The 10,533-nt window shown below is 37.9% G+C and overlaps 1 protein-coding gene across 1 annotated transcript in view; it reads right to left on the bottom strand.

Annotated features, from left to right (window-relative positions):
- Positions 1-243: 243 nt before the first annotated feature.
- Positions 244-10,533, bottom strand: part of BAZ1A (bromodomain adjacent to zinc finger domain 1A) — a gene marked incomplete at both ends in the record, with an annotated part of 29,445 nt that continues 19,155 nt past the window's right edge. Inside the window, 4 exons of the mRNA XM_010165769.1 lie at positions 244-324; positions 5,383-5,531; positions 7,916-8,070; positions 8,256-8,419. Of these exons, the coding sequence (XP_010164071.1) occupies positions 244-324; positions 5,383-5,531; positions 7,916-8,070; positions 8,256-8,419 (549 nt within the window). The remainder of the gene's footprint in view (positions 325-5,382; positions 5,532-7,915; positions 8,071-8,255; positions 8,420-10,533) is intronic.

Here is a 10,533-nt window from a genome sequence, read left to right as displayed (position 1 = left end):
AAAAAAAAAAAAATAAAAATAAATATATATTTAAAACCAAACAAACAAGCAAACAAATCTTTAAGATGTATTTGTTTTACTACCCATGTTTAAACCTTTGGCTTGAATACTATAATTCCTTCAATACAAGGAAATACCTTCAAAATTATTAAAGTAAAAAAAAAAAAAACAAAAAAACAAAAACCTGATAAAATATTCAGTACTTTCTAATTGTTAGCTATATAAGTAACATTTAAAATTTACCATCTCTCTGACTAGTCTTGGCTTCCACTCTCCTCCTCTTTTTATCCCCCCAGTGGTTCCATTCATCATCTTCTGCATTACCTAATATTAAATTCATAAAGTTATTTAAAATACCTTTTTGAAGCGTGTCCGATTATTTTTTAATTTTTTTATAATCTATACTTTTGTATTCTAAAAAATGTAACTAGAACAGTGGCTCCCAACATGTGCATGGAAAAAGTTAGGCAGGGAAGGGTAAGAGAATAATGTGCATGGAGGAACTGCACATCCCAGGATTTACTTTGACTCCCACTACAAACAGAAGGATTAAATTGAAAGCTCTTAAATCTACCCTCCCTTACCTTTCTGTCCATCTCCGGTACAAATGGCTACAGGAGCAGCTTACTGACCACAAGTTTCTCTCTCAGCAAATAACTTGTCTGGTCTATGCTACCACAAACCTCAGAACATCTCAAAAACGTGGGCACAATCCCGAAGGACGAAGAGAACTAACTCATCTGTCCATGTGAAATGACATAAGATATTTTTGTGCAGGAGTATTCTTGAGTATTAGAATTATGAAATTACTTTCCCAAGAAGTAACAGCCATAGTAAACCTCATCTGCTCCAAATGCAAGGTACCTTCACTGACTGCCTTCTCTGAAGAGTAAACAAAAATTCATCACCACAAAAAAAGGACCGGTCCCACCTTCGCTGCCTCTGCTCGTGAAACTCCGCAGGGAAGTAAGGAAAGCAGGAGAACAAAGCATGTGCATAAACTAATCCTATCGCAGGTCACTGCTGCGAGATGTCTGATGCTATTATGAGGAGGACAATTATAAATAGAAAAGGAAACAACTTCGGGAGTAGAGGAAAGAAAAATAAACACAATCAGAAAGAAAGGAATGGAACAAAGACAAGCCAAAAGGAGAAAAAAAGGCTGCATTTTTTTCTTTTTGTCCCACAAGAACTGCAAGGCACAAGTAAAAAAAAAAAAAAGGTAAATGGTTCCCTAGATCAGTCACAAAGGTGTTCCCATGAATTATAAACCAGCCTTTCGTATGGAAACCTGAAGGATGGTTAATGACTGAAGTCCTGCACTAGTGGAGAAGGCAGCAATTTTTTTGTGGCTGCCTCACTGAACTCCAGGGCAACCAAATCATTTCATCATTTTATACCTCAATTTTCACATCTATGTAATAGGAATGATGAGACCTACTTCTCCACTGCAGAGCATTTTGAAATGTAAGGAAAAGTAATTTACACTAAAAAAGAAGCAAAATGCACAATAAAAGTGGCTTGTATTTCTTCCCTCTCATATTTTTTATCTGAGAAGTAGCACTTCAGAGTTTTGATCAAAAAGCTATTTAAAAGCTTTTTTACATCTTAACTCAGAATTTTTGCAGGAAAGACACGTACTTCAAGCTGCACCCCCTTTTTTGTGATTCTTCCCAAACATTACCTTGGGCTGGACTGAAGGAAGAAAACCCAAATTTTCATTGCTAATGTGTAATGAAAGGATTTCTAAAACTCACAATTAAGAAATGCATACATTTAATTGCCAGACAACAGAAGATTAGTGGCCCATCTAGCAGCTCTGCAAGGCAGAGGGTGCTGTTTCTGGGGTGTCTAGATCTCCTTTGGCATTGCTATCTTCTGTGTCAGTCTTTTCTTGCTCTTCACTAGAATATTTGGTATGCACCTCAACTCTAAACTTATCAGAATCACCAGGGAGGCTCTTGGCAGCCTGATAGAGCCTCAGAACAAAAACAGAGCAGAGAGGAGCAGCTGGTCCTTTTATTGCTGTGCTGGCTCCCTTTGTCTGCTCTGCACCCTGGAGGCCACTGGGATAAACTGGCCAGTGACTGCAGTGAATTTCACTGCGCTGTCTTTAGTACTAGAAGCTGTAAATAGAGAGAAAGTGAAAAATTGTTAAGCATGGCTCCATTCCCTAATAGGAACAGAGTACAGTGAAGGGAGGGTGGAGAGGGAAAAGAAACTCCACAGTGGAGGCAACAACTGAAATAATGACAAAGCACATTCAGTTTAATTTAAAGCAGAAATGCAGGGGTACTGTTTTTACCCAAAGTGTTCCCCAGTACTGCTGCCAAAACAGAACTTGCTTGACTTCCAATGTTTTTACTTCAGTGGTAATTAAATCAGCCTAAAAGGTTGGGTTTGTCAGGTTTAACATCAGAAAGAAATATGCAGACATTTTGTCTAGGGGACAGTTCCATTAAATAGTTGGAACAACTATAAAAAAAAAAAGCTCCTATTAGAAAAAAATGAGTGTAGTGTACAGACACAATGATCTATGTAAGAACAGGCAAACAAAACCAAAACAAAAACCTCATGAACCAAAACCCAAATTATTACAAAACTGAGAGCTAATTTCTACTGTCAGAGTACTGTTGGCCACTTTCTAGAGGGGTCAGTGAAAGAGGACATCACAAGGCACTCCCTGAGCAAGAAGCAGTGTCTGCTTTTTATTAAAAGGGCTCGTAACACTACTAACACCTCCTTGTCAAGCTAAGTAGAGATCTTTTCTTTGCCTGTTATACATATGCAAGTTGCAAACTAAGAAACAGAACTTACTGTGGTAGCACGCAAAGACATTGTTTCCATCTGAGGAGCTTAAACTGAATCTAAGATTATGCAAATTTTACACTCTTGTTCTTTTTAAAGATGTCTGAAACACTGAAGAGTTATATCCAGAAAGGGCTGCATCCAGGACTGCTGCTTGACCTCCAAAGTGCCCAAGTTTGCCAGATGCCTCTGAAACACACAGGTTTCCTTGACACTTTGCAGTTGCGCCTTCTGGTCAGATCCAGCAGTTCCCAAGTCAGAGCACCCTTCATGTAACTGCCTCGTGGTCAGAAAATCATCAGTGAATAGCTGTGTGTTTTAAGTTTTCTTCACTATACGAGCCACTGGAAGCTGCAGCTCCTCCAAAAGCTCTCTAGTAAAGATCCTGCCTTCATTCAGACTCATCTCCTGCTAAAAGTGGCCCATTACACAACTGAAAACACAAGATGCTTGGCAGCGAAGGTAAAGCAAGGAAGAGGGAACCTGACACTGTCACTTAATGGCTGGGGCAGTAAGCCAGAGCAGAGCAGACCTGGGATCCTTCCCGTTCCCTCAGCTATGCAGGTTACTCTATACATTACAATAATCTTACAGCGTTACCATTCTTCAGAGCAGAAGAGGTGCACAGGCACAATATGGTAAACAAACATAAGATATTTAAGACATGCAAATCATGTAAGATTGCTCTTCCTATATACTTTCTTTGTCACACAGTACAAAGCATCTAAAGGAAAATGGGATTCTTAAGGTAAAAACAAACAAGAAACCCCGCCATCATCAGAAGATCGGGCAAAAACATGAACCATCATTAGATTATGGCAGAGTTGGGACCACTGAAAACAAGACACAGGAGGACTGCTAAAAAAAAAACCAAACAAAAAAAACACCACCAAAAAAACCCAAAACACAACAACAACAACAAAACCCACCAACTTTCCAATATTTCAGGGACACTCTTCTTCGTTTAGCCCTTTTCCTCTAAATCAGGATGTGCAATCTATTAGTAGAAGCTGTTGCCAAAATACTCCCAGAGCAAGTTTGGAAATGGAGGCATATACTGCACAATGTATTTACAATCTGCACATGCAGAGCAAATATGACAAGTGCTAGATGTACTGTCAATTAACTGTCCCATGCACATGTTCTAAATCTAGTCATATAGCAGGAAATAAGTCATATGATGCCTGGCTTGGCAAGGGCCAGGCATACTTGAGCTCACCAAACACTTAGCCAAGTAAAGCTTTTGAACAGCTGCAGTTTGAACTACTCCTGTGCTCTCCCCTTTCATCTCAATCATTTCCCTCTTCTGGGGGTTATCACACCGATAACGAAAGTTCGTGGAAGGGAAGCCACGCCCTGCATGTCAGTCTCTCTGGTATGAATCTGCCTCAAACTCATCTTCAGCAGCGACTGATAACCTGACACCAGACTCCATCTAGAAGCAGCCGAGATGCAGAAACAGTTTTAGGTCACCTGTGCCACCAGGCACCACTAGTGTCTCGTGGTAACACACAAAAACCTGCATTTTTATCTTCAACTACTGCAGCAAAATCTGCCAGAGCCTAAGGATTTATATGCAATCATTATCAGAGGAGAGTACCAACTTAATAGGACATGTAGCAGCTCATTCTCTGGAGGACTGCTGGGATGGGCTGTGCAGGTAAACCACGCTGTGCTCTTGCAGGTGAGAAGTAAAGCAGCCCAGCTGAGCACAGGGCACAGCTCGTCCTCAGTGCAGCATCCAGAAGGAACACCTGTCCAAGACAGCTGCCTCAGGAAGGATAAACCACCTTTGCACTCTTCTCCAAGACAGAATGGTTTTGAATTGCAAAAGGATCCCAAGAAAGCCAGACCTCCGGGATCACTGGAAAACAAAGTAACTTCATGCACTTTGGATCCCCTCTCTCACCCCTAGAGCACATCAGAGGAATTCAAGGAAGGAATGTGTGCTAAAAGTCAAGCTATTATCATGCTTTGCTTTAACTTTTTCTTGCAAACTTTTATTTCCAGGTTTTACAGCATAAACACAGAACCTGAAAGTCTGAGAGTTTACAGTGCAAATCTTTACTATGTTTTACTGTAAATATTCTGTCATTGCTGAACAAGGCGATCCAGATAAACCAGGCCTATGTCGCTTTCACAGAAACAAAGTAAAAAGGAGCAAACATTTTTACAACCTGAAAAACACACAGAAGAAACTGATGGTATAGTTGCATGACACACTGGTCTCCACAGTAATGCTGAATTACTGAGTATTCCCCCAGAAATACCCCGCTTAAGGGTACAATTTGTCAACCAATGCATCAATATAATTGTAGGATCACATAAACAAGATCACTGAAATGATCCGTTAAATAGGCATGAGTAAAATAAGCTGTTCATTAATACATGTAATTCAGGAGATGCAGAATAAGAATATAAATATTTCCTCATGACCTATGGCCTTGTAAACAATCTAATGTTTTTTAATTTTACAGTAGTACATAGCAATAGGTCTTGTGTTTTTTGGTATTTTGTTTGTTACAAAATCCTACACAAAATTAGAGACATACAGTTTCAATGCTGAAAGCTTACCAAGAGGAGCTTTGAGAAACCTGCGCTCGATCCCTTGTTCTATCTGAAGCAGTGCAGATGCCAAGTAGTGGACCACATTATTAACTGGTTGAGGAGTACTTGTACTTGTTGATGCAGCACTCGGAGCTTCAGTTTTCAAGCCAATGAGCCTAGAATAGAAATGTAATAGATTATTATTTTTTTTTTTTCAATATACTTTGAATTTAACACCATAGATATTTTTACAGGTCTGTATCCTCAGTACATTTTTATTTTCACTTCATTTACATGCATGGACTATTGACATGAACAGATACTGCACAAGTGTGATTAGTTATCCCAGTTCTCAGGTTTGCTTAATTAGTCTAGTTAATCTCGATAAATCATTTTTAGGTAACACAGTTACCTAAATTTCAAGAAGTGCAGATGACAAATTTCAGTAAGATTTGGTGCAACATCCATCAACTAGCTTATGAGAGATTTCTGTGAAGAGTATAGTCCCAATAATTCTTCAGTGAAAACCCTTCCAGTGGTGGGATATAGCCTTTTAGAATACTTCCATCTGCAGAAGTTCAACTACATACATCCTCACAAAGTTTTGAAATGAAAATAAATTAAATAAAAACAGAAAGTAATTTTAAAATGTTAAATCAAGAATTCTTAACTTGTATGTTCTCATCCTTGGAGGATTTTTCTAAAATATACTACTTCTTCATGTAAGGAGGAGAAAAGGAAAAAAAAAAAGTTTTTTCCCATTAAAACAGACTTCTTTGAGCAAAGATTAAGTAATCATTTCAAAGTGTAGTTAATCTTCCTGAACCACAAACATAAGTATAGCATAGGAGAGCAACTCACACTAATGAAAATAAAATTCAATTTCTACTTGGTGTAGAAAAAAAAAACCCCTAATTAAGACTGTCTGGATTCTGCTTTATTCTGGTGAATGAGCAATGCTTTTGGTTGTCCCTGTTCTTTTTTCACACTTAAAAGCTGTTCATTATATTTTGCAGTCACACACATTTCGAGAGCCTGAAAGCAAACAGAAAAAAGCTGCACAGTTATTTACATTTCACTAGTTAAACTCCAAGGTCTTAATGAGATGTCACTCGCTCTAAGGTGAATAAAAAGCCCAGCATCAAAAGCAATCTGTCACATGATTTCAGAATCCCATAGTCTCTGTTTTAAAATGCAGGACTTTATTAGAGAAGACTTTATTCAGAAACTTTGACAGAGTCAGTATCAAATGGGAGGGAAAAGAAAAAAAAAAAAGAAGCTAAAAGCTTCTGCAGTTGAATCAAGAGTTGGCAATGGAAGCAAGTGCCCAAGGTAACTGCAGACAGATAAAATTTTAGCTTCTTAATTAAAACACTGGAATATTTCTGTGTTGTGGTTTTCAGGAAGCAAATGTCTATAAATTGTGTTGTTAATATGAAGAAGGATGACCCTATCCATTTTGCACACAACTAGAGAACTCGGATCTGAGGGCAGTCTTATATGACAATACTAATGCAGCAAACTGAAATAAAAAGGGAAAAACCTTAATGAACTTTAAAATTTAAACTCCTACATCCAACACAGCATCCAAATGTACACCTAGAAATACAGCTTTCATAAAATAAAAGTCTAATTGCAGAAAAACTCACAGAAGACATAAGCAAACATTATGTTCGTACAATCATTGCCTCCAATTAATCTTTTTTCCTACAATACTTCAACATTCACGTCTGGTCAAAACATATATGTATTAAGTAAATTAAAGTGGATCTTTATTTCTGAAAAGTATGTAACTTCTGAGAGTAAAACATTTAGAAATCTTCACAGTTGCTGTAGTTTGATTTACAACAAACACCAATAGAGAGTCCTGCATCTGTCTCAAAAGTTTAAAAAACAAAACAAAAAACCAAGCCAAAACACTTCTATAGTTGCAACGCTACATGATTTCAGGTTTCCTCTCTTTTACTATGTTGCTGCTTGCTCTACAGAAGAGGCATCACTCAAGGTTGCAAGATTGTATCTCCGCTTTGCTGCAGCACTAAAGGTTAATCCAGACCATGGCCTGTTGCACTGATGGTTCTTACTGTGACTCACTAAAAGCTACACCCCAGTTCAACCAGCAATTTGTTACTATTACCATTCACCCTTTTAAACACCCCTGCTTTTTCCACAAAGCGGGGTGGTTGGTTTTGGGTTTTTTTTCTTTTCTCTCTTCTGGAAAACAATGCAGAAATTGACAGATTAATTTTTCTCTGCATTTTAAACTACTACAAAATGAATTCACGTATTTGTTATTTGGTAATTAACATTCACTTGGAGCAGTGTAATACCTGAACAGTACAAGTTGTAAATATTGACCTGCAGGTGTCTTAGTCTTATATGGTAACAGCACAGTGCCATTTAGAAAATAAACAAATCTCCCAAAAAATTCTCACTTTTTACAACTCAGATAAAAATACCACTCCAAAGAATATGGAGGTAAAACCAATTTGAAGGTTATAAAGCCAGCCCTGCTATAAAATTCACAGAGAAGAGCCATTATTTAAGCTGTAGCTCTTACCTGTCTTTCACAAGAAACTTATCTTGATCATCAGTTTCCATTTCTTCAGATTCTTCATTCACAGTTTTAATTATACCATTTTCTTTGTTTTCATCATTCAGAAACTCATAGCGCCCATGTTCCAAGGCTGCTCTCCAAGACTGTCTGTCTGTAACCTGAAGCAAACACACAAACTTGAAGTTTCTAAAGAATCAAAGGCCACAAACTTTTAGTGCCAATTACTGTCTACGCTTAATTTAATTATGCTTTCAGTAAAACCCATAGCAGGCAAGAGTTCTCATTTAAGCTACTGACTCGATGGTACCACCATGCTCCTAGCTATTCTAGAATTCACAAATACCTTAATAGCCCCCAATGTTCCTTGGTAGATCCTGTCTTCAATGTCCAAAAGAAAGTCTCTAAGTCTGAGTTCAAGCTGCTTCTCTGCAGATACATGAGATCCTTCATGGGCATTCTGCATCCTGCCCCGTCCTGAAGGAGGTCTCATGTCACTCTGAGGTTTGTCTGAAAGAATACCAAGTAACTGCATGTTAGTGGACGTTGTTCTGTAAAGCAGCCACTGGTGGAGCAAACAAAAGCAGTACAGGGCAGGACAAATTAAACACACAGTTTCAAAACTCCCTTTCTGTAGTAGTCCGCTTATCCCAGCACACAGGATGAGAAGTTCTTGTCAATTTTAAAGTCATACTTTTATCTTAAAATGCTTTATAAAGTAGTAGAACAACAACTCTCTGCTATAAGTGCAAGGGTGGGGGGAGGGAGGGTTGGAAATAAAGAAAAATCACATTTCCAGTATTCTTCATATTTGATGGCCCTTTCTTTACAGGAAAACTCCTCAGTTTCCTTTCCTGCATGAATCATTTAAAGCAAGCATGTCCAACTGACAGTCACTAAAACTAACAGAACAAGATATAATCCCTTTAGAAAACATTACGTTAAAAGAAAAGAGGATAAAGATAAGATGACACAGGTACAGACTAGACTGACTGTATCCTCTAATTAAAGGTGGGGAGGGGGGGAAGAACAAGACAGTAAGATAATTTATGAAAAAAAAGGGAAGAGCTGATGATGAGCTGTCAAGCAAAAACCTCTTAATTAGATAATGAACTGAAAATTCATGCAAAAAACTCAAAAGCTACAGGAAAGAGCTGAAAGTATGCCCAGACCCTAAATCAGTGCTTGGAAATCTGCATAGGTGGCAAACGTTTTCATTCACAGGATTTACCTTAAATCCTATGAGTGCAGTGAGGAGGAGGTATATGCAAGAACTTAAACGTATTTAATAAAAAATTACCATAAAGCTGTGGTTAAGGAAGTACTGGATGAATTTCTAAAATGCTCTCAATTGCAGAAACAATTCCCTGTAACTGAAAGTAATTATGCAAATATTCTCGAGATGTATACTAGCATACTCTGATGTCTGGATGTGGGAAACATCCTTTTTGGTTTCAAAGAAAAGAAGAAATAAAATGGTTTTTCTTAAGCAGAATTGGCTTGCAAATAAGTGATGAGGAAAATTTAATGGATACTGGAATAAAATCAAGTAATAGCACATATCAGTTTTATTTCCATGCTCTTTAGAGTGGTAATTAGAAAACAGAGAAGGGCAGTCTACAGCACAAGAGAATCATGGAGTAGTTCTCATTTGTCCAGCAAGTCATTTGAGTGAAGGCAACAGGGCAGCAGCTCAAGTTCACTGCAGTAAAAAAGTGAAGTTCAAAGCTGCAGAATTTGTGTTGTTGTGGGTTTTGGTTTGTTTTTTTTTTTTAATATTATTCTACAATTCTAACATAGAAAGAGAAGAATCCATGTGGAAACCAAGCTGCAGAAAGCAACACACAAAATACAAAAGAAGATTCGGCAACTAGAAAAATAAGGAATCACACACACACAAACACAGATGTTATCAGAAAATGAGATTTTCTCAACAAAAAAACCCACAAACATAGCCATAAGGCCTCGAAATAAAGCTTAATTGCTATGCAGAAACTCTGTCCTGTGCTAGTTTCCACCAAAAGAAATGGTAGCTCAGTTATGGATTTAGACTTGACGTGTTTGCAGCACATCCTGGCATACACACTCCAGTAAAACAGAACCCAGCTCCGCTGTTAATAATTCTCCCTTGCCCCAATAGACATACACCAAAGTCACAGTAATTTGACCTAATTCAAAACAAAATGCAATTTCTTAAACATTATCTTAGGGAGTTTTGTTTTGGTAACATCCTCTACCTACCAACACACCACAAACAAGCTAGCTACAAGCTTGTGTATGCAAAATTTTATTGGTGATTGGAGCTAGTGCCTTGTCAATAAATGGCAAAATATTTGGCTAGAATAAAAGGGAAAAAACCTCTAAATCCTAGGTCTATGATGTATTTAATACAGGCCTACATTTTGGAATCCATACAAACAACACTGCTCTGCAGATGCCTCCTCCTCCTGTAACAAGCCTCTGCCAAAAGAAGGGAAAAAAAATAGAATGGTATCACAGAATCCACTGTCCTGATGTTAACCCACATGACAACCAACACAGCTACGCTATTTTCTCTCCTCCCAAAGGTTTTAATATGACCCTACAATATGCTATTGTTCCCTTGTTCACAATATGCCAGTAAA

This window comes from Antrostomus carolinensis, unplaced genomic scaffold (assembly GCF_000700745.2).
Source record: "Antrostomus carolinensis isolate BGI_N321 unplaced genomic scaffold, ASM70074v2 scaffold3044, whole genome shotgun sequence".
NCBI classification, from domain to species: Eukaryota; Metazoa; Chordata; class Aves; order Caprimulgiformes; family Caprimulgidae; genus Antrostomus; species Antrostomus carolinensis.
The sequence above is the reverse complement of the archived record's forward strand: the minus strand, read 5'-3'. Positions and strand labels throughout refer to the sequence as shown.